Here is a 25,322-nt window from a genome sequence, read left to right on the forward strand (position 1 = left end):
TATATTATTGGTTTTCTAGCCCTCAGAGGATCCAGATACCTACGTCCACTGGTGTCTGCTTTTGAGTCCGAGTGCTGGTTGGTCAGGACAACTGCATGATGGTTATAGGTACAACTCCAGTTGTAGAATTTGAGAAATATTTGCTACACGAGGGGCCTATGACTATGCTTTTCACCTGATCTATTCCAAGTGTATTACCACACTCTTATATGTGTTACAAACACAAGTACTTGGAGATGGCATTCACGAGCAGGATGAAACCCCTTCATACAAAAGGTCTCCAGTGACCTCTCTAAATGAAAATCCTTGAGGAGAATTCTACAGTTGTGTTTTGTAACCACAGCCATGTCAGATGTCAGATTATGGCTGACTGCCTCAACACTATGTTTTTCCTTTACACCTTGTAAAACAATTTCAAAGAAAAAACAGACATTGTACAAAGCTTTACTTCTGTAAAACTGTTTGATTGTAAATAATCTTTCCTTGGAACAACCTATGAAGAATCAAAGGAATAACTGTCAGGCTTATAACAACAAGCAGGGAATTTGTATTTATTCTAGTCTATTATTTATTTCAAGCATGAATTAGGGGAGTAGTTTATGAATATGAGCTTATGTGTTAAACAGATATGAAGAGCTTTTCTTCTAAATTCTTTAAACAGACAGAGAGTACCTTTAAAAATACAGATAATGATAATCACTAGGAAAAGAAACCTTTATTTGTCACATACACTCTTCAGCACAGTGAAATTCTAGTGCTTCCATTTAAGTTGTTTATCATATTTATATCAGACTAATACAATCACATACAGTTAACAATCATTATGTTTCTTTTTTATATGTCAAATAAAAGGAACGGAATGACTTAAAAATAAATCTGTGCTCTTGTTTGTCATTTGAATATGTTCTTAATATTATTATTAATCTCCTGTAGTTTTAATCCATATATTATAGGGTTAAACAAAGGGGGAATGAGTACATATTCAACTGACAGGATCATGGTAATAATGTGAGGAATTTGTTTTGATTCAAGTCTGTTATTTATAATTTCAAAACACATGTTGACAGAAAAATTGATGAAAATGAGCAGATGTGGTAAACAGGTCCGTAATGCTTTTCTTCTAAAATCTTTAGAATTTTTTAAGCACACAGTGAGTATACAGACATACGAATAAATGATAAAGATCACTGGAGGAAACACAGCAATGATAAAAATAAAAAGTCCATATATGTTATTAAGAGATGTTTCTTTACAGCTTAATTTCACAACTGAATAATTATCACAGTATATTCTGTTCAATTTAAATTTACACAGTTGAAGTTGGGATGCTAGAATAATACCAACACCAAGTTCACAAGAAGGAAAAAACCATGATAAAAATATTAGTTTTCTGACAGTGGACATTTTCACAAGAGTTGCATATTGTAATGGCTTACAGATGGACACATATCTGTCATAGGCCATAGCTGATAACAGTGTGAACTCTGATGCACCATATGTGTACAGACAAAATGCCTGAAGCAAACAATCTTTATAATACACAGTTTGTTTTTCAGATAGTAAATCAATGAGCAGTTTAGGATAAAGAGCCGTCGCACCAAAGAGAGCATTACAAAGCAAAGCAGCAATAAAAATGTACATAGGCTCATGGAGGTGTTTGTTTCTGAATATGACAGAAATGATAACAGAGTTAAAGCAGATAATCATTATATAGGCAATAAGAGTAAACATAAAATAAACATATCTGTAATGCTCTAAATCCACATGCCCTTCCAGTGTTAAATATGTATTGGTAAAATTGGTAGAATAATCCATTAATTTCTGAAAAGTAATCCATTTGATTTTACAGAAGTCATTCAGAGAGCAGAGTAAAGATAACCCACCCCTGTGGTGAGGAAGTCAACTTCATGGATATTTGTACTCTCATCCAGACAATCATTAGAGTCATTAGAGATTTGCTGTGTGTAACTAGAAGAAAATTTCTGCCTATTTCCAGACCTTCACCTATCATAAATCTGGTTTGTAATTACTGTCAATTGTAAAATAGAAAAAACGCATTTTTAATTGTCATTAATATCTTTCTCCTAAAAAGCTTCAGAGTAAACACATCTTGAATATGTTTTTAAACACCTGGGTATGTCTTCTAGGAAAATTTTAATTTTAGATTAGATTAGATTCAACTTTATTGTCATTGTGCAGAATACATGTACAGAGCCAATGAAATGCAGTTAGCATCCAACCAGAAGTGCATATTTACAATAAATTCCAATAAAGATATACAGCTATGGGGATGATATATACAGAAGAATGGATGTGTTATGTACAGGTGTAGTAGGAAATATAAATAGTAAAAATTATCTCTATATGTATGTACCATCAATGTATAGTAATTCAAGATCAAGATTCAAAGATTCAAGAAGTTTTATTGTCATTTCAACCACATATAGCTGACGCAGTACATAGTGAAATGAAACAATGTTTCTACAGGACCTGGTGCTACATAAACATACAACATATAGTTTAGACACAAAACAACAACAACACAGAGCTAGGACAGAAGCTTGTCCTGGCCACATAAAGTGCAAAGTATGCAACTAGGTGCAAACAGAGCAAAGACAAGACAGTGCAAAAACAGTACACTTAGCGCCAAACATGTGCAATGAAATGAAAATAAAAAATGAAATGAAATGATGTACAAAAAACAGGTAACTAATAACATATGTTCAAGGCTCAAGGTTCTTTATTGTCAATACCACCATATGTGCAGACATATAGAGGAATCAAAATACTGTTTCTCTTCTCTCATCAGTATTAACATTTTAATTTCAGTCAGTGCAACAAAGAACTGATTTTGTGATGGTACCAGCAGTATACTTATAATAAATAGATATAAATAAACCACTGAAAAATAAGTTGAACATCTGAATGGATATATATCTGAGTAAGTGTAAACAGTGAATTCTATTTAAATATACAAATATATTCTAAGGTGCAAATAAGCTGAAGACAGATGTAAACATGAACATAAACATGAAGATAAATGTAAACATTCAAAAAGTTAGATGCAAAACAGCATGTACAATAGCTGCAGTATAATTAGTGCAATAAGATTGTAAGGTGTAAAGTGCAAAACGGTGTCGGACTGAAATAGTTTGTGCATGTATGCTGAAACGTAATGTTTGAACAAGTGTTATAACAAGTGTTACAAGTGTAAACAGTTCAGTGTGTATAGAATTTTTATTGACAGTATAAAGTGTCTAATGTGCAATAAAGTGTGGGTGAGCTGTAGTTTCAGAGTCCAGGAGTAGGTGTGGGAGGAGGGACATGATGGACAGAGTTCAGCATCCTGACAGCCTGATGGATGAAACTGTTTGAAAGTCTTGTGGAGCGAGCCTGGAGGCCCCGGTACCTTGTCCTTGAAGGCAGGAGGCTGAAGTAGAGGTTTGATGGGTGTGAACCATCTGCTGCAATGCTGATGGCTCTTCTAGTGAGGCGGGTATGGAAGATTTCCACAAGGGAGGGCAGAGAGACACAGATGATCTTGCTGGCTGCTTTCACTATGCGTTGCAGTCTTTTGACAGGAGGCAGTGCATCCTCCATACCACACAGTGATGCATCTGGTGAGAATGCTCTCAATGGTGCCCCAGTAGAAGGAGCACATGATAGGAGGCTGGACTCGAAGAAAGTAAAGGCATGACTGAGCTTTCTTGGCCAGTGATGTGGTGTTCATCGTCCAGGAGAGGTCCTCAGAGATATGCACCCCTAGGAACCTGGTGCTGTTCACCCGCTCCACTGCAGCACCGTTGATTGTTAGTGGGTGGTGCTGTGGTGGTTCTTTCCTGAAGTCAATGACAATTTCTTTGGTCTTCCCCACGTTGAGGAAAAGATTGTTGTCGGTCCACCACTGGACCAGATGGCTCACCTCGCTCCTGTAGTTGTCCTCATTGTTGTTGGTGATGAGGCCCACTACAGTTATGTCATCTGCAAACATTATGATGTGGTTGGTATTGTAGCTGGGTACACAATCATGGGTCAACAGGGTGAAGAGCAGTGGGCTGAGCACACATCCTTGTGGCAACCCTGTGCTCAGTGTGATGGTCTTAGATGTTTTTCTGCTGACTCGTACATTCTGTGGTCTCTCTGACAGGAAGTCCAGAACCCAGTTACAGAGAGGGGAGTTGATTCCCAGGTGTCTTAGTTTGTTTATGAGCTGCTGGGGGATAATTGTGTTAAAAGCTGAGCTAAAGTCCAGGAATAGCATACGCACATACGAGTCTTTGGAGTCCAGGTGTGTAAGGGCTGGATGGTGGGCGACTGAGATGGCATCTTCAGTGGACCTGTTGGTTCTGTATGCAAACTCGCCAGAGACTCTGTGTGTCTCTGGAGCTGCTGAAATGTTCGGATATTTTATTGCTGTATCGTTGTTTCGCTTCCTTGATTCCCAAGTTGGCTCTTGCAGTTGCTGGGCCTGTAGTGTCACCAGCTCTAAAGGCTGCATCCCGTGCCCTCAGAAGTTTGAACGCTTCTCCTGTCCTACCCAGCTCAAATACTGATGGTTTTTCTGTGTGTGACAGTGTTGTTATTGTAAGTTGCTGCTTCTTTGAAGATGTCCCATATGTAGTGTCAAAGCAGTCTTGTAGGGCAGACTGGGCCCCCTCTGACCACACACATACCTCCTTCTGTACTACCTCCTGGTTGGTCTGATGACTCTCACCTTTGTTTGTAACATACGGACATACAAACACATACAAACATACAAACACTTTATGTTTGTTATATACAGAATGTTGCCTGGTCCAGCAGACTTCCGTGGGTTAACTCTGCATAGAGTTCTCTTCACGTCAGCTGTGGAAAGACAGAACACCTGGTTGTTAGGAGAAGGGATGGTCTTCCTCGCTGTTACATTGTTCTGTGCCTCGAACCGAGCGTATAAGTCATTCAGCGTGTCTGGGAGGGAGGCGTCACTGTCACAGGCAGGTGATGTTGTCCTGTAGTTCATTATCACCTGAACGCTCTGCCACATGTGCCGGGAGTCACCACTGTCCTGAAAGTGGCCATGGATTCTCTGGACGTGCTTCGCCTCTGAACAATGTAACAGCGAGGAAGACCATCCCTCCTCCTAACAACCAGGTGCTCTGTCTTTCCACAACATTCCTGGCAGAGTGCTAGGGGAATGTGCAGAGCAGCTTACGGATGTCTTCACTGACATCTTCAACATCTCCCTGAGCAGCTCCATTGTCCCAACGTGCCTCAAGACTATGACCATTGTCCCTGTGCCTAAGAAGTCTCCTGCCTCAATGATTATTGTCCCATCGCCCTTGCACCAATCGTGATGAAATGCTTCAATAGGCTTATCATGAGGCACATCAAGACACAGTTATTGCCCTCACTACCACAAGCTCTGATGGCTTGGGACAGTTTGGCCCTTGCTGTTTTTAAAGCCACCTTGACCCCTGCTCTGAAGGCGGAGTCTCTTAAATTCAGGAGAGCACACACTTTTGCATTCATCCACGGGTTCTGGTTGGAGTGTGTGGTGATGGTCTTGGAGACAGTCACGTCATCGATGCATGATGCACTTGATGATGTAGCCGGTCACTGATGCCATGTAGTCCTCCAAGGCGGGGCTCCATACGATATGTGCCAGGAATGTTTGTGTAAAGAAGATCCAGCATGTTTGCCCCTCTTGTCGCAAAGTCCACATGCTGATGGAAATTTGGGAGCACTGTTTTGAGATTTACATGATTGAAATCTCCAGCGATAATAAACAGTCAGTCGGGGTGAGCATTCTGCAGCTTGCTAATAGCTTTGTAGAGCTCACAAAGAGCCTTCTTAGCACTAGCACTAGGGGGAATGTACACTCTGACAATGAAAGCTGTAGTGAATTCACATGGTAAATAAAATGGCCTGCATCTAACAGTCACAAACTCTACTAGCGATAAACTGTAATTAGACACAAGCACAGAGTCCTTGCACCATTCTGTGTTGATGTAAAAACACACATTGCCACCGCGACTCTTACCGCGCAAAGCTGCATTCCTGTCGGCACAAAACGCGGTCTGCAGGAAGGCCTTAGCCACCTGTCACCGTGCAGAGGACAAGAGCATGGTTCGAAGCAATGGTGGCCATGTACACCTTTAAAGTAGAGGGGGACAGGCCCCGAGAAAGCTGAGACTATAGGAATCCCAGCACTGAACCAATCAGGCAGTGCACTGGGTCCTGCTTGTGCTGAGTGCACAAGAGACTAAGAAGCCTCTACTTTAGAGCAAACAGCTTGCTAGTGGAGGGAGCCCTAGCATTCAGCAGAGCCTGCCTCTAGGAACTGGTCCCCCTCAGGGGCCAGACCCAGAGCTTCCACATCTCCAGGTGGGGGTGGAGAATCGTCCCTCACGCCTGAGAGATATCTTTCCTGTTGGGAATCTCACAAGGACCACTGTCTAGGATGGAGACAAGGTCCACGAAACAAACTTGAGTAGGCCAGCAGGGAGTCACTAGAAGAAGGTGGACCCCATCGTGGCGCACTCTGGCTAGAACTTTTTGGAGCAGAGCTCTGAATGGCCTCTTGTGAATCAGACCCAAAAGGATAACGTTATCTGCTGCCACCATGAGGCCGGGTACTCTCTGTGCCTTGGCAACAGAGAGGCTTTGGTTTAGCCGAACAGCATTTACTGCTAACAGTATGGAAGCCACCCAAGCAGGAGATAGACATGCCTGCACTGCAGTGGAATCCAAAATTACCCCCAAGAAGGTGGTTCTCTGAGAAGGAGATAGCACATACTTCTCTGGGTTCAACCTGATGCCTAGAGTCTCATATAGGCAAGCACAGGATCGTGATGACTGGCTGCCATGGCCTATGACTGGGCCAGGATGAGCCAGTTGTACAGGAAATTCAGTACACGGATGCCCTGGAGATGCAGTGGCTTAGGGCAGAATTCAGAGCTCGCAGGACCAAAATTAGATGCAGCCCCCTGTCTCTCTTAGGACTTCTGTAAAAGCCCGAGTTTCAATCTGGAAGGGGAATGTTTTATGGCCCCTTTTCTCAGAAGAGAGAGAAGTTCCTCTTGGAGGAACATAGTTTGATGTGTGCCAACAATTGTGGGCAACACTGCCTGAAATGGAAGAGGACAGGTGGCGAACTGGATCCTGTACCCTTACCCTACGGTATCTAGGACTTACTGAGAGACACCTGACAGAAGTTTCCACACTGCCAGGCTATCTGAAAGAGGTGTCAACCTTCTGCCCCCCCCCCATCCTGAAGCAGTGAACTGGCAGGCACAAACCGGGGGGAATAGATTTATGAGGGGAAAACAGGAGCCCTACCAACCCCCGAAACGCCAAAGGCAGCAGGGTAAATGGTAGGGAAAGCCTCACTAAGGTGGATGCTCCCAGGTACCCTAGCCCTTGGGCGTCAGGATTCCTTCATGGCCTGCCTGGCCGAGATGACAGATATCAGGCCAGGTCTCCCCTGATGAGCCTGAGCCCAAGCACAGGCTTTTTGCTGCAGCGTGTCTTTGATCCCTGTAAGATTAAGCAACAGGTGCCTCTCTGTGGCAACTAGTGCAGCCATTGAATTTCTATGGTGCGAGCCGTGTGCTTTGTGGCACGGAGCGCAAGACCTGTGGTTTGACGCAGCTCAGAGAATGCATCAGGGTATCAGGGCCCTCGCCGCAGTTAGGCTTCCTCAGCAGGTCTGCCTGGTAGGCCTGCAAAAACTGCCGTGGTGTGAAGGGATGCACCAGCTTGGACAGCTGCTGTGTGGGCCTTCCCCCCCAAGAGCTGAAGTGGCTCTACACATTTTAGAAGGGAGCGCCAGCCTCCTCCATGCCAGCAATGTAGTGGAGAGATATCTCTTAAGCATCTCATCCACTTTGTTCATCCAGCCCCATAATCGCTGAATAATTAGAGGAGAGGAAAAAAAGGTGCACCGAATATGGGTTTATTTTTAAATTTAAATTTAACTTACCCACAGCACACATTTTTACACTGAGGAGCTCCTCGGATGCCACTGATTGTGGTAGCAAATCAACGGAGGAATTCCCTTCATTGTCCACATTGAGATCCTCAGAGCCCGACGTGGAAAAAGACATATCCACTTCCGGGTCGGGAGAAATCGCAACATGAGCTACTGGAGCTGAAATGCGTACATCAGAGCCAGGAGAGCGGACAAGAGAAAGGGAAAGACATGTCTCTTGTTCAGCTTCTGCTAATTCCATCTGCGAAGCACAGAAGCATGGTCAATAAACAAAGCCAAACAGGATCGGAGTTTGTGAGGAGGGATTCTCCCACAATGCACGCAGCCAGATCACCTGAGAGCTGACCAGGCATGCTCCTCATCCACAGAAACCACGCAAAGAGCGTGTGTCATCCTCCGTAATAAAACGTGGACATGGATGACATGGGTAATCGACACACATACAGTGAAGTGCTTCCTGAAAACAAAAAAAGCTGAATGGATGTGATGTAGATGCCCTTATATGGACATGCTGGTGTGCATTCCTCCGTCACGTGTCCTATATGAACTAATAAATTGGCTGTGTGCACAAGGAGATTCAGACACACTTCCTCGACAAAGTGTTCCCATAGTGTCAGTCATGACGCAGCGTCTCCTTCCCTCGAAAGGGAACTCGGTTTTAGGCTGGTATCCTAAGTCTGTGACCTATTGAACCAGTATTAATGTTCACTTTTAAAGGGACTTAATGCTGTGTCAGGACAGATGCTATGGGAACGCTTCATTGAGGAAGTTGTGACTGAATCTTATCCAATATCCCAGCTTTGGTTTCGGGAGCTCGTGCTGCAACTTCTCTCAAACCAGAAAAGGATATTTAGTTGTCTGTGTCAGGCTCTGAGGGCATTCCTTTCTTGATCTGCCACCAAAGTCAGTGGTGTTCGAGGAGCTCCTTGATGTTTTAATGTGAGCTGTCGCTAAATTAAATTTAAACTGGCTTGAAGAGGAAGTTAGTACAGTTTGCTCTAAACTTAATGACCACTTCCTGATTACGGGCGTGTGCCCTGCAGACAGCTGCCATTTTACCCTGACCTCCATGCTGAGATATCGAGGTCCTGGAGGAATCCTTATTCAGCACACCTTTTTTCCCCTGCCGCCTCTAATTCAGCCCTTGTGGGGAAGGCCTACACAGCAGCAGGCCAAGCTGGTGTGTCCCTGCACACCATGGTGGCCTTGTAGGCCTACCAGGCCAAACTGCTGAAAGGGAGGTGAGGGATTTAACCCTGAGACAGTCTCTGAGCTAAGTCAAGTCACAGATCTCATGCTCCGTGCCACGAAGCAGATGGTCTGCATCATAGGCCATTCTATGGCTGCGTTAGCTGCCACTGAGAAGCACCTGTGGCTTAACATAACAAGGATTAAGGACTGAGATAAGTCATTTCTCCAAAACACCCCAAGTTTGCCTCAGGGCCTGTTTGGCAGGGAATTTATCCCTCACCGCAGTAAACTGCCTGGTCCATTTTCCAGCCTCACCTGCCGCCCCCTAGCTTGCTCAGTGCAGACAGAAGGGCTAGTGTGGCAGCCCATGCCCCCCCATTAAAGTCTAGGAAGGCCGGGCAGCGTTCTCAGGCCCAGGCCCATCAGGCAAGACCGGACCTTATGTCAAAGTCAAAAAGTCAAAAGTCAAAGAAGCTTTATTGTCACTTCAACCATATAAAACTGATGCAGTACACAGTGAAGTGAAACAATGTTCCTTCTAGACCAGAGGTGCTACACATACAAAGACAGAGTATAGTGACACAGACAAACATAGAGCTAAACATAGAGATAAAGACTAAACTATACTTAAAGTGCAATAAAAAACTAAACTATACTTAAGGTGCATTAAATAAACTAGACATATAACAGAAGTGCACAGGAAGACAAGACAAGACAGTGCAGACAAACAACATATAGACCGACTTTTGTGCAGATAGCAGTGTATACAGTGAGTGCAAATAAGAAATTGACATTTTGTGCAAAGAACAGTGTATACAGTGAATGTAAATATTAAAGTGACACATGTAAACAGGATTAATATAAAAAAAAATGTAAAGTAAAATGTAAAGTGACATGTGCGTGCAAACAGGACAATTTAGTGTTTGTGTGTGTATGTGTCTGTGTCCATGACAGTTCAGTTCTTCTTGGAACACAGTTCTCAGCTTTTGTACATGTGTGTTATGTATGTGTGTGTGAGTATGTGTCCAGCACAATTCAGTTCTCCTGTTGAGATCAGATCTTGGATGTATGTGTGTGTGTGTGTGTGAGTGTGTGATCGGTTCAGCTCAGTTCTCTGTTGAGATACCTGATTGCCTGAAGGAAGAAACTGTTTAACAGTCTGGTTGTGCGGGTCTGAATGCTTCGGAACCTCTTTCCGGATGGTAGAAGGGTGAAGAATGTGTGTGAGGGGTGTGTAAGAGTGTGTGTGAGGGGTGTGTGGGGTGTGTAAGAGTGTGTGTGAGGGGTGTGTGGGATCATCCACAATGCTGTTAGCTTTGTGGATGCAGCGTGTGGAGTAAATGTCCGTGATAGAGGGAAGAGAGACGCTGTTGATCTTCTCAGCTGTCCTCACTATATGCTGAAGGGTCTTGTGATCCGAGATGGTGCAATTCCCAAACCAGGCAGTGATGCAGCTGCTCAGGATGCTCTCCATGGTCCCTCTGTAGAAGGTGGTCAGGATGGGAGGTGGAAGATGAGCCTTCCTCAGCCTTCGCAGGAAGTAGAGATGCTGCTGGGCCTCTCTGGTGATGGAGCTGGTGTTGAGTGACCAGGTGAAGTCCTCCGCAAGGTGAACACCAAGGAATTTGGTGCTCTTGACAATCTCCACGATGGACCCATCAATGTTCAGTGGAGAATGGTCACTCTTGGTTCTCCTGAAGTCAACAACCATCTCTTTAGTCTTATCGACGTTCAGAGACAGGTTATTAGCTTTACACCAGACTGCTAGTTGTTGCGCCTCCTCTCTATATGCTGACTCATCGTTCTTGCTGATGAGACCCACCACGGTCATGTCATCGGTGAACTTGATGATGTGGTTGGAACTGTGCATTGCTGCACAGTCGTGAGTCAGCAGAGTCAACAGCAGTGGACTGAGCACACGGCCCTGAGGAGCTCCAGTGTTCAGTGTGGTGGTGCTGGAGATGCTGTTCCCGATCCGGACTGACTGAGGTCTCCCAGTCAGGAAATCTAGGATCCAATTGCAGAGGGAGGTGTTGATGGAGGTCAGCAGGTCATCTCTGCCAGGAGGGCCAAGAAGGAATCCCGAGGACACCCGAGGGCTAGGGTTCCTTGGAGCATCCTCCCTAGGGTGGTTTCTCCTACCTCCTGCCCCACCACCTCTGGCATCTTGGGGGTGAGTAGGGTCCACCCTTGCTCCCTTTTCCTGCATGAATATATCCCCCAGGCCTGCACCTTCCAGCTCACTGTTTCAGGGCACTGGGGAGTTCAGCACGAGGTTGACACCTCTTTCAGACAACCTGGCAGCATCAAAACTTCTGCCAGGTGTCTTTCAGTGGGTCCTAGATACCATAAAAAAAAGGGTACAGGATTCAGTTTGCCACACGTTCTCTTCCATTTTAGGGAGTGTTGACAACTTTTGTTGGCAAACACCAAACCATGTTCCTCCAAAAGGAACTTCTCTCACTTCTGAGGAAAGGGGCCATAGAACATGTTTCCCTACCAGATTGAGACTCAAGCTTTTACAGCTGGTATTTTGTCATTCCCAAGAAAGATGGTGAGCTGTGTCCAATTCACACTTAAACTTATCATGCTGCAAATCAGGTCTAAGGATTGGTTTGTGATGATAGACCTCAAAGATACCTATTTTCATGTAGGTATTCTGCACAGGACATTCCTCAGGTTTGCCTTTGGGGGCGAAGCATACCAGTATTGGGTTCTTCCTTTTGGACTAACCTTGTCACCATGCACATTTACAAAGTGCAATGATGCTGCCCTGGAGACACAGCACATCCATCTACTGAATTACCTGGATGATTAGTTCATCCTGGCCCAGTTTTAGGCCATGGCAACCAGTCAACAAGATGCTGTGCTTGCCCATATGAAGTCTCTAGGCCACAAATTGAACCCAAAGAAGAGTGTAGTTTCTCATTCTCAGAGAACCACCTTCTTGGGGGTAGTTTGGGATCCCACCACAATCCAGACATGTCTGTCTCCTGCTCGGGTGACTTCCATACTGTCAGCAGTGAAAGCTACAGTATTTGGCTAGACCAAAACCTCTCTGTTGCCAAGGTGCAGAGAGTGCTTGGCCTCATGGCAGCAGCAGCCAATGTTATCCCTTTGGGTTTGCTTGACATAAGGCCATTCCACTTTGGATTAGGGGTGTAGGCTTTCATCCCTGCAGGCATAAGGGTTATGTGCTGTGGGCTTTGTACCCTTCTTATGTGGAAAAGATCCCAGTTTTTGACCTTGGGTCCCACACTAAGGGCGCGTTATCATTGCAAGAAAATTTTGACGGATACCTCACTTTTGGGCTGTGGAGTGGTCTTGGAAAGGCTGCCCCATCCTGGATCTCTGGGAGGGCCCTCATCGCTCATGGTACATAAATTGCCTGGACATGAGGGCCATGTTTCTAGCATTGAAACACTTTCTCCTACACCTCAGGGGCTACCATGTGTTGGTGCACACAGACAGCACTACAGTAGTTTCTTATATCAATCATGAGGGCGGTCTGCATTCATGCCAGAGCACAAAAATCTGGATGCAGACTTTCTGTCGAGGCAGGTGCTGAGGCCCGGGTATCCACAGGTGATCTGCATCTGGCAGATTTTTGGCTGTGCAGAAGTGGATCTGTTCACCTCCAAGGACTTGACCCACTGTTCCCTGTCTCCCTTCTTCTTCAGTCACAACTTCAAGCTCCATTGCTACAAAGTTGTGAGTCAGCAGAATTAACAGCAGTGGACTGAGCACACAGCCCTTAATGGCCCCAATATGTGGTGGTGTTAGACATGCTGTTCCTAATCCAAACTGAGGTCTCCCAGTCAGGAAGTCCAGGATCCAGTTGCAGAGAGAGGTGTTCAGGCCCAGCAGGCTCAGCAGGCCCAGCTACCTCAACCAGGTCCTAAGGGATGATTGTGTTGAATGCTGAGCTGAATTCTATGAAGAGCATTTGTACATATGTGTCCTCTTTTGTCCAGGTGTGTTATGGTCAGGTGCATGGTGGTGGCAATGATTAGGGTGACACTGCATGGGGTCTAGTGAGGTTGGCAACAGGGTATTGATAGCTTCATGGTGATAGGTGTTAGGGCAAAGGAATGATAGTTTCTGAGACATGACATTGTAGACTTCTTTGGCATGAGGATGATGGTACTGGTCTTGACGCATGTTGGAACGATGGTGTTGCTTAAGGAAATGTTAATGTCAGTGAAGATCCACTAGCTGGTCTGCACTTTGCTTAAGGACTCTGCTAGGAATGTTGTCCAATCCAGCAGCCTGCATTAAGTTTTCCTCACATCAGTTTTGGTAAGACAAAGCACCTTGTTGCTGGAAGGACAGCAACTTTCTCACCACCACATCGTTCTGCATCTCAGCCACACAATGGGGTTATTCGCTAATGTTCAAGGTGGGAGATAAAAGACCATGGTGGGTCCTGGATATTGTTTATAAGGCCACTTGTGTATGAAAAAAAATTGTTTTGTTGGGTGAGGTTTTAATTTTGATGGATCGCTGCCTCTCACAAAAGGAGGTGCCTTGAAAAGATTGAGTCCAGGGTGAGAGATGTCTTCACTACTTCAGGAACCTGGAAGTATACAGGTCCTAAAGAGATGGCAGCAAAGGAGATGACACTTTGCAGTCTACTTTTGTCCTTGGCAGTGGCAGCAACGTATCACATAGTGATGGAGGTGAGTATGGACTTGATAACGAAGGTATAGAAGTGCAACATTAATGTCTATGGTGGGCTGAACTTCTTTAGCTGCCTCAGGGAGTACAACAGCTGGTGCACATTTGATGTTCAGCACCTATTTGAGGTCCTGGGTGGTGATGGTTCCCAGGAAGTGGAAGAATCCACATTATCAACTAGGGAGTCAGAGTTTTAAGTATTATAAAGGTTTGGCTGTGTTCTTTACAAAGTGTATCACCATTGCAGCATTGAGCTCTTGGTTGTTCTGACTGCACCAAATCACCAAATGGTCATTGTCCCTTCTGTAGGCAGACTCAGCCCCTTCAGAGATGAGCCCAATTCAATTCAATTCAATTTGTTTTGTATAGTGCCTTTTATAATGAACATTGTCTCAAAGCAGCTTTACAAAAGAAGAGAAACAGAGAAAGGGGAGGGGAAAAATTAAAATAAAAAATAAAAAATAACTAAATAACTAGAAATAAGAATTAATTTCTTAAATTATTAAATTTAATTATTAAACTATTTTATCCCTATTTTATCTGTAATGAGCAACCCTGTGGTGACAGTGGCAAGGAAAAACTCCCTGGGATGATATGAGAAAGAAACCTTGAGAGGAACCAGGCTCAGAAGGGAACCCATCCTCATTTGGATGACACCAAACAGTAAATAACGTAAGTGTAGATGATTAATGTCCTTTCTACAACAGAAATCAATGACCCATGAGGAACTATTAGATCAGTGTAGTTTCTAAGGTCATTATAGACACTAATTCTTTGCTGTCACAAGCTGCCAGATGAAATGGCAGATCTGTGATGGTGTGAAAGTCCCCAAATGGCTCTGTCCATGGCTGTCTCCTGGTCCACACAGATCCATCCACAGCATCAGTGGGCACCACCAAGCGATGAGACTCCGACCAGGGATAGGGCAGTGGTCACACTGGAAACTGGCAAACACTGGGAGCTCAGGAGTGGGGTGTATAGCTCAACAGAGAAAGACAGAGAGAGAAAGATATTATGTATGATTCTGATCATGTGATGTTGAAAGACAATGTAGATTATGTATAAAGTGCAGGCAGGGACTCCGGCAAGACTAGCTATGACAGCATAACTGAAAGGGAGAGCCAGAAGGTAACGGACATGAAGGCTTCCTGGGACATAAAGCGTCCAACTACTTCACAGTCAGCAAACCTGAACAACTTGCGAGGGTGGTAAGCCTCCCTCAAGACAACAACCATCGTCCTGGTGCCTAAGAAGTCTATGATCATGATGAAATGCTTTGAGATGCTCGTCAGGAGGCACATCAAAACACAGCTACCACCCTCACTGGACCCCTTGCAGTTTGCATATCATCCTATCCACTCCACGGATGATGCCATCACCACAACCCTCCATCTGGCCCTCACACACCTGGACTGTAAGGACTCCTACGTTCGAATGCTGTTCATAGATATCAGTTTAGCATTCAACACAATCATCCCTCAGCAGCTGATTGAGAAGCTGAGTCTCCTGGGCCTGAACACCTCTCTCTGCAATTGGATCCTGGATTTCCTGACTGGGAGCAATGCACAGATCCAACCACATCATCAAGTTCTCAGATGACACGACCGTGGTGGGTCTCATCAGCAAGAATGATGAGTCAGCATACAGAGAGGCGGTGCAGCGGCTAACAGCCTGGTGTAGAGCCAACATCCTGTCTCTGAACATCAACAAGACTAAAGAGATCGTTGTTGACTTCAGGAGAGCACAGAGTGACCATTCTCCACTGTTCATCAATGGATCCTCTGTGGAGGATCAAGAGCACCAAATTCCTTGGTGTTCATCTGGCAGAGGTCACTCAACACCAGATCCATCACCAAGAAAGCCCAGTAGTACCTCTACTTCCTGAGGAGGCTGAGGAAAGCCCATCCCCTCCCCCCATCCTGACTGTGTTCTACAGAGGGACCATGGAGAGCGTCCTGAGCAGCTGCATCACTGCCTGGTTTGGGAACTGCACTGTCTCGGATTGCAAGACCCTTCAGCGGATAGTGAGGACAGCTGAAAAGATCATCGGAATCTCTCTTCCCTCTATCACAGACATTTACTCCACACGCTGCATCCACAAAGCTAACAGCATTGTGGATGACCCCCCACACCCCTCACACACACTCTTCATCCTTCTGCCATGTGGAAAGAAGTACTGGAGCATTCGGGCCCTCACAACCAGACTGTGTAACAGTTTCTTTCTTCAAGCCATCAGGCTTCTCAACACCCAGGACTGAACTGTTCTACACTCTCTCTCACACCACAGAATCCATTTGTGGAGATATTTATTGAAGCAAACACAGGTAGAATATTCCAGAGACAGAACCGGAAACCAGGCAATAAATCCAAACAACCAGAGAAGCTAACAAATCTGAAAATGCTAGAGACAAAGAACAAAAACAGGGAAAACAAAGCATTGGGTCAAACCCAGAAAATAAACATGATAAATATGTATAAACTGACAATATTTCGTGTAGAGATTAGCATGTCCGCAAGTACGGCAAGTGACCCGGAAGTCTTAGAATTCAGGTGAAGGCTCCCTTTGGTGGTACGAAGAACTATCAAGAAGCACCATCTCTACCCTTTTATTCAATGTTAAAGCCATTTTTACCTGGAAGGAAGAATAACATCAAAATAAGAAAAGAAACAACACATACAGTGACACACACATGAGTTTAACTCTGCATGGTTACTGACTTTTCAGGTTCTCTGTAGAACATCTCACTGATACTAACACACGCATTCAGAATCCACACACACAGTATACACCCCCCCACACACACCCCCCTACACAAATACCACATACAGTACACCCCCATCACATACACACATTCAGAATAAACACACACACACTCCCCACACACTGTACATACACATTCAGAATCCACACACACACACACATTCAAAATACACACATACACACAGTCTGAATCCACACAGTACACACACCACACTGCATGAGGTGTAAAGAGGTGTATCTGTACCAAGAAACTCCTGTATGCACCACTGATTTTCTGAAGTATCTACAAGTACCGCTGACTGTATACATCAAATTCCACCAAGCTAGGATACTTCCAGAATGATACCAATTCGGGTGTATCTTGCTGAGGTATTCTACCATGGTACAACCATTTGCTGCAATGGCAAGTAATCCACTCAAAGATTTTGTCAGGAGACCATCACACCTCAAGATCCATTTGCATTTTGCACAATTCTGCCGTTCCCTATTGGTCTTTTATCTCAACATTGTTTGGTTGAAAAAAAAAACACTTCCAAAACCCTGATTTTGTTAATATTTCCTGTTAATATTATTTGATTGGTCACACTTTTTATTTAGCCCTCATAGCTTAGTGACCTGATTGGTTATTGGGCAGGTATGTAGATAGATCCTATCCACACACCCCCACTGTACTATACATCCCCCACATCCTTTAAAAAATGAGAATAGAATTGATTCAGAAATGTTTTATTAAAATTAAACCAAACACTATTAAATATAAAAAGCAAAGTAAGAATAAGGAAAAAACAGAAAATATGAAAAAAAATGAACAAATGTGCAATTATAAAGGTGCAATTAAATTAAAAGCAATACTAAAACAAACTCATGCACCAGTATGTGTGAGTATGTATGTATGAGTTCCAAAAATGAATGTCCTTCTGGTTCGGTTCCATTAGCTCTTACACGCTGACGGTTTGTAAGAGTGTAGTGCATATCCGCCTCCAGTCTTGTTGAAGCTGCTGGCAAAGTTCAGACAATTGTGGGTTCCTGTGAGGTGGAGACCTCACAACCCACACCAGTCTTCCATCAACAATGGCATCCTCCTCATCGGACATCAGTTCCAGCATTGCAGTCTGCCATAGTTCTCTCTCTGCATCTGTTTGAATGACCCTACACCTGGACTCCAGGAGATACGTCATCACTGCCTGATTGTGAGGTGAACTTATTCTGTGTGGAAAGAGAGTAGTGTCATTAATTACATTTAAAATGATTATGTAAAACCCCATACATAGCATGTAAAAAACAGCATTCTTATCCAGATTGTGGATCATATTTATGTGGGTTGTTTTCCAAATTATGGAGGCACCTTACAGCTTCCTGTAACGTTGAATTAAAAATGCTTTAATACATACACGCATACATACAACAAAGACTTTTCAAACAACAGTGTATAATTCGGACATGACAAACTGTTATATAATAATGTTATTAATAATCTGGACACCTACAACAAGGCAAGGCACAAAAAGTAGTTGTGTAGCCAAGAGCTAACTTCGGCGAACTTGTTGAGGTACAATTTACTACTGTATTGTCAGCTAACATAAGCTCAACTTACTGCAATACCCATGTTATGCACCCTCTTAACTCTTTAAGGTCTTTCCTCGTCGAACTTGCGCTGAAGCGCATCAAGATGCTGAATAACCTCTTTGAGAAGAGCAGTGTGTGCAGCTTGCTTCTGCATCAAACCCTCAAGCTGACGAGACAAAGCACTCTGACCAGAGATCAGCTGCTTCATCAAGTCATTCATACTCAGTGGGCTTCATGCTGTTTGCTGACCCTTAGCCACAGGAATAGAAAAGCTTAGGTTTCTTTTGCACGCCATCACAAATAGTATTTCGTACTTCCACCAAGATGCAGTTCATAAGAATAACTTCTGTAAACAATGCTGACAATTTAAGTTGTTTTTTCGCACGAGTGAAAAGACACAGTAATGTCATTGGTTGAACCTGCTTTACGTCACTGACATAATGCGCAGAACTATTTTGATTGGACACTTTACAAAAAGTTTACAAAAACGACCATTAGGCCTGGTTCTCAGTCTCCGCTCTAATTCATCCCAAAGGTGTTCTATCGGGTTGAGGTCAGGACTCTGTGCAGGCCAGTCAAGTTCATCCACACCAGACTCTGTCATCCATGTCTTTATGGACCTTGCTTTGTGCACTGGTGCACAGTCATGTTGGAAGAGGAAGGGGCCAGCTCCAAACTGTTCCCACAAAGTTGGGAGCATGGAATTGTCCAAAATGTCTTGGTATGCTGAAGCATTCAGAGTTCCTTTCACTGGAACTAAGGGGCCAAGCCCAGCTCCTGAAAAACAACCCCACACCATAATCCCCCCTCCACCAAACTTTACACTTGGCACAATGCAGTCAGACAAGTACCGTTCTCCTGGCAACCGCCAAACCCAGACTCGTCCATCAGATTGCCAGATGGAGAAGCGCGATTCGTCCCTCCAGAGAACGCGTCTCCACTGCTCTAGAGTCCAGTGGCGGCGTGCTTTACACCACTGCATCCGACGCTTTGCATTGCACTTGGTGATGTATGGCTTGGATGCAGCTGCTCGGCCATGGAAACCCATTCCATGAAGCTCTCTGTGCACTGTTCTTGAGCTAATCTGAAGGCCACATGAAGTTTGGAGGTCTGTAGCGATTGACTCTGCAGAAAGTTGGCGACCTCTTCGCACTATGCGCCTCAGCATCCGCTGACCCCGCTCCGTCAGTTTACGTGGCCTACCACTTTGTGGCTGAGTTGCTGTCGTTCCCAAACACTTCCACGTTCTTATAATACAGCTGACAGTTGACTGTGGAATATTTAGGAGCGAGGAAATTTCGCGACTGGATTTGTTGCACAGGTGGCATCCTATCACAGTTCCACGCTGGAATTCACTGAGCTCCTGAGAGCGACCCATTCTTTCACAAATGTTTGTAAAAACAGTCTGCATGCCTAGGTGCTTGATTTTATACACCTGTGGCCATGGAAGTGATTGGAACACCTGATTCTGATTATTTGGATGGGTGAGTGAATACTTTTGGCAATATAGTGTGTATATATATATATATATATATATATATATATATATATATATATATATATATATATATGCAATATAGTGTGTATATATATATATATATATATATATATATTAGTGTGTGTTATTACTTATACATCATTGTTTGTTCTGTGCTTACAAATAATGTTTCTCTTTTTGTCATTTGATAAGAAGACAGCAATGAGTTCAGGCTTTTCCTGGAGCCCAGTGAAACAGAGTCTTCAACATATCCGACAATGCCATCACTGCATTGCTGCTATGCCTCAGACACTTTATGTGGCTCATTGGAAATATTCTTTCTGCTGATTTACTTAGCACTTTTGCTGATATGATTCCCAAGACTTTACATTTACTAAGGAAATTGACCAATATTAACAGAGACAACTTCTGCAAATATGCTATCTGTCCCAAGTGCAAGTCCACATATACACTTGCTGAGTAAAAAAAAGCTTACTTAGCCCTAAAGGTAGGATATAATATGTATACAGAATATATGTATAGAATATGTATATGAAATATATAATATGTATTAAAAAAATGTAAAATGTAAACAACTGTATAATAACAAAACAATATAAAGTGTGTAATGTGCAGACAGCAGCAGTACGGGGTGGTCATGGAGTGAAATCAGGTGATGAGATGATGAGAAGCAGTGAAATTGTCCAGTGGAATGTGCAACATATATGTTTATGTTTTATGTATTGTGTATTGTGTACCACAGTCCTGTAATGTGCAAATGTGCAAATGTACAGTGTGGTTGGTTTTGGTGTGTTCCAACATGTGTGAAGGAAACATAGCAAGTCCAATCAGTTGAGTCCTATGTGGAGTTCTGGTTGAGAGATGGTATAGCCTGTGGGAAGAAGCTTCTCCTCAGTCTCTCTGTGTTGGCCTTCAGGGAGCGGAAGCACTTCCCTGACCTCAACAGAGATAAAAGTCCATTGTTGGGGTGGCTGAAGTCCGATCTTCCTGGCCTTGGTCCAGGACTGCTTGTTTTAGATTGAGTGCAGGTCAGGGAGCTTGGTACGGATGATGCATTCAGCTGATCGCACCACCCTCTGAAGAGCTTGTCTGTCCTGCATAGTGCTGTTTGCGAACCAGGTTGTGATGTTTCCCATCAGGATGCTCTCTATGGTGCAGGAGTTAAAGTTCCTAAGCACCTTAGCGGGCAGTTCAAAGTCTCTCAAGCGTCTGAGGTGGAAGAGACGCTGTCGGGCCTTCTTCACCACAGTGTCAGTGTGACAGGACCATGACAGATCCTGCGTGATGTGAACACCAAGGTATCTGAAGCTGTCCACTCTCTCCACTGGGCTCTCGTTGATCACAGGGGTCTGGTAGTTCCTCTCGTGCTTTTTGCTGAAGTCCACTATGAGCTCCTTAGTCTTGCTGATGTTAAGGAGGAGGTTGTTCTGCCGGCACCAGTTCTCCAGAGTCTTAATCTCCTCCAGGTAGGCTATTTCACTGTTGTTGGAGATCAATTCGACCACAATGGTGTCGTTAGCAAACTTGATGATGTTGGTGGAGTTAGTAGTGGCCATGCAGTCATACATGTACAAAGTGTACAGCAGGGGGCTCAGAACACAACCCTGGGGGGTGCCAGTGCTGAGGGTGAGGGAGGCTGAGACATGTCTGCCCTTCCTTACTGCCTGTGGTCTGCCAGTTAGGAAATTGGAGATCCACTGACACAGAGATGGGCTGAGTCCCAGGTGCTCCAGCTTGGTGGTGAGTGTGGAGGGGATTATAGTGTTAAACGCTGAACTGTAGTCGACAAACAGCATTCTAACATAATTCCCCTTTCTAGTGTCCAGGTGAGTGAGTGATGTGTGAAGGAGGTGGGAAATGGCATCATCAGTTGGGCAGTTCTGGTGGTAGGCGAACTGTAATGGATTCAGTGTGTCTGGTAGTGAAGTGATGATGAAGTCTCTGACCAAATCAAATCACTTCATCACTACTGAGGTCAGGGCTACAGGGCGGTAGTCATTGAGGGAAACAGGATGGGGTTTCTTTGGGACAGGAACAATGATGGACTCTTTGAAGCACATGGGGATTGCCGACTGGGTTAAGGAGAGGTTGAATATGTCTGTGAACACAGAACACATGATATGCCATCTGGTTCTGCTGCTTTCCTGGTGTTCACTCTGCTGAAGGCTCTCCTCATGTCATGCTAGGAGATGATGAACGTGTTTCCGGTGTTGGCATTCTTTTCCTGTCTGCAGCTATTAGCATTAGCTGTAGCATTAGCTTTAGCATTAGCATTGTTAGCTGCAGCCTCGAAGCGAGTGTAGAAGGTGTTCAGTTCGTCTGCCAGAGACACTTCTGCATTCATCATACCGGATGTTGGTGCTTTATATTTAGTCTGTCATTGTCCTTAGTCCCTGCCACAGGCTTCTAGAGTCACTCTGTTGGATCTGTGACTGTAGTTTCCTCCCGTAGCACTGCTTCGCCTCCTTCACTGCTTTCGAACGCTGTATGACGCAGCCAGTTCATGTCACCTGACGCAAGTCACACATTTTAGGCAGTGCAAGATCTCAGAGCGTCGCAGATTATTCACCCACGGCTTCTGATTGGGAAACGGTCTGATGGTAGTTTTTTGCCCAGTATCATCCACTACACATTGATGTCATCAGAGCTGCCTCGAAACATGTCCCAGTCTGCGTCATCCAGAGCGTCCTGTAGAGTGGCCACCTGTTCCTGACGCTGGCTCATTTCCCCCAGGGCTGCCGCTTTGGGTCACATCCTTTGTTCTCCCCCAGGATCTCACTCAGCCAGCTTGGAATTATGAGTACATTGTATACCAATAGAAATAAGAGTATACTCCATTGTGAAGAATTTGCTGGTTTTAATGTACTGTAGGTTAACTTAAAAAACAAAAACAAGGAAAAAGGGGTCGGAGCAGTCGTGACGGCAGCCGACCTCACCGGCACCATCTTGATCTACTACTACTACTAAGCTGACACTATAGCAAGTAGAAAATACTAAACATCTGTATTAATAAGCTAGTTAAAATGCAAGAGTAAGGGGGTTTAGAGAGAGCATTAGTATTCCTCAACCATTGCGTGTATGGGTCACGTGACCACTTCCGACGTCATCTATGTTACTAATGAAAAAGTGAAACTTTTAAAGAAAAGTTTTGGTTTTGTAAAACTTTTTGATTGTAAAAACTTTTTGATCTCCTTTCTATAACTGAACACTGCATTGTCAAGTGCAATTGTGTAACCATGAGCTTTTGAATAAATTATAAACAGGAGCCTCAGCATAATTGTGATTTCATTATAGTTTTAACATGAAGTCTTTTCTGTTTAAGTTTGCAAATATTCACTGATGAAGACTTAAGCCTCTTAGTTACTGCTTACTTGGAAGAACCTAAGAAGGATCAAAAGAATAACCAACAGGCTTGTCACAATAAGAAGGTAATTTGTGTTTATTCGAGTCTATTATTTATTTCAAAGCATAAATTAGGAGAATAGTTTATGAATATGAGCTTATGTGGTAAGCTTTTCTTCTAAATTCTTTAAACAGACAGAGAGTACCCTAAAAATACAGATTATTATAATCACTAGGAGAAGAAACCTTTATTTGCTACATACACGCTACAGCACAATGGAATTCTAGCACTTCCATTTAAGTTATCATAGTTATATCAATACAATCATACAGTAAACAATCATTATGTTCCTTTTTTAAAAGACAAATAAAAGGAAAGGAATGACCTTAAAATAAATCTGTGCTCTTGTTTGTCATTTGAATATTTTCTTAATATTATTTTTAATCTCCTGTAGTTTTAATCCATATATTACAGGGTTAAACAAAGGGGGATTTAGTGCATTTTCAACTGATAGGATCATGATAATAATTTGAGGAATTTGTTTTGATTCAAGTCTGTTATTTATAATTTCAAAACTTAGCACAAAAATAAGCAGATGTGGTAAACAGGTCTGTAAGGCTTTTCTTCTAAAATCTTTAGAATTTTTTAAACACACAGTGAGTATAGAGAAATAAGAGTAAATGATAAAGATCACTGGAGGAAACACAGCAATGATAAAAATAAAAAGTCCATATATGTTATTAAGAGATGTTTCTTTACAGCTTAATTTCACAATTGAATATGTATCACAATATATTCTGTTCAATTTAAATTTACACAATTGAAGTTGGGATGCTAGAATAATACCAACACCAATTTCACAAGAAGGCAAAAACCATGATAAAAATATTAGTTTTCTGACAGTGGACATTTTTACAAGAGTTGCATATTGTAATGGCTTACAGATGGACACATATCTGTCATAGGCCATAGCTGATAACAGTGTGAACTCTGATGCACCATATGTGTACAGACAAAATGCCTGAATCAAACACTCATTATAATACACAGTTTATTTTTCAGATAGTAAATCAGTGAGCAGTTTAGAGTAAAGAGCTGATGCACCAAAGAGAGCATTACAAAGCAAAGCAGCAATAAAAATGTACATAGGCTCATGGAGGTGTTTGTTTCTGAATATGACAGAAATGATAACAGAGTTAAAGCAGATAATCATTATATGGGTGTCAGGAACAGCTGGACAGTTCCCTGCCAGGCCCAGAGAGGGCGCTGGCAGGTGAACCTTGGAAGCCTGCTTCTTTGTGTGTCTTTTGTTACGCCCCTTCCTATTGTTCCTATCCTGATTGTGTCACCTGTATCCCATTAGCCCTAATGTCTACCCCTATAAATAGGGATCCTTGTGTTTGTGTCCTGGTCCATGATTGTAATCTGTACCGTGGTTTCTGTTGGGGTTTTGTTTGCTAGGTTCCATGTCCAAGCTAAGGTCTAGGTTTTGTTTTGGTTTGGTTTGGTTTGTTTTGTTTAGTTAACCACGCCATGTCTAGTGTTAGATTTGTTTCCCTATGTCGCGTCTTAAATGTAATAAAAGCAGTGCTTCGCTGAATCCTGCGCATGGGTCTCATTACACCGTGTGCTGGCGTGCGCGCACACACCACGGGTGTCTGGGGTCGAGCCCCGCATAGGGTGGGGGTCCCAGACGTTACAATAGGCAGTAAGAGTAAACATAAAATAAACATATCTGTAATGCTCGAAATCCACATGCCCCTCCAGTGTTAAATATGTATTGGTAAAATTAGTAGAATAATCCATTAATTTCTGAAAAGTAATCCATGTGATTTTACAGAAGTCATTCAGAAAGCAGAGTAAGACCCACCCCTGTGGTGAGGAAGTCAACTTCATGGATATTTATACTCTCATCCAAACACTCATTAGTGCCGTTAGAGATTTGCTGAGCATAACTAGAAGGAAATTTCTGCCTATTTCCAGACATTCACCTACTATAAATCTGGTTTATAATTAATGTGAATGGTAAAATAGAAAAAACACATTTTTAATTGTCATGAATGTCTTTCTCCTAAAAAGCTTCAGAGTAAACACATCTTGAATATCTTTTTAAATACCAGTGTATTTCTTTTAGGACACAATTTTAAAAAGTGATGATTCTATGTGCTTGTTTCTTCATTCTGGACATATGCAGTTCTTAGAGAGTGGGCAGGGGGCACCAAAAAGAATGCCTTCACCAAAGAAGAAACCCTGCTAGGCTTTCTTAGTGATAGAGCTGGTATTGAGTGACCAGGTGAGGTTCTCTGTAAGTGTTCTG

The 25,322-nt window shown here is 43.5% G+C and overlaps 1 protein-coding gene and 1 pseudogene across 1 annotated transcript; both read right to left on the bottom strand.

Annotated features, from left to right (window-relative positions):
* Positions 1-444: 444 nt before the first annotated feature.
* On the bottom strand, positions 445-1,815 carry LOC131345399 (olfactory receptor 6N2-like). Its single transcript, XM_058378259.1, has 2 exons — positions 902-1,815; positions 445-493 (listed from the first exon to the last, which is right to left on the bottom strand). Exons 1-2 carry the CDS (start codon positions 1,813-1,815, stop codon positions 445-447), a joined length of 963 nt encoding a protein of 320 aa, XP_058234242.1.
* A 21,602-nt stretch (positions 1,816-23,417) lies between these two features.
* On the bottom strand, positions 23,418-24,811 carry LOC131345473 (putative gustatory receptor clone PTE03; annotated as a pseudogene).
* Between the last annotated feature and the right edge of the window lie 511 nt (positions 24,812-25,322).

The sequence above is a fragment of the Hemibagrus wyckioides genome, linkage group LG24 (assembly GCF_019097595.1).
Source record: "Hemibagrus wyckioides isolate EC202008001 linkage group LG24, SWU_Hwy_1.0, whole genome shotgun sequence".
Taxonomy (NCBI): Eukaryota; Metazoa; Chordata; class Actinopteri; order Siluriformes; family Bagridae; genus Hemibagrus; species Hemibagrus wyckioides.

Excerpts from the sequence above, each read along its gene's own strand:
- LOC131345399 (XM_058378259.1), bottom strand. The coding sequence starts at position 1,815 with ATGGATTATTCTACCAATTTTACCAATACATATTTAACACTGGAAGGG. Across the intron at positions 494-901 it reads AATAATAATATTAAGAACAT|GTTGTTCCAAGGAAAGATTA; the intron begins ATTCAAATGACA and ends GATTCTTCATAG.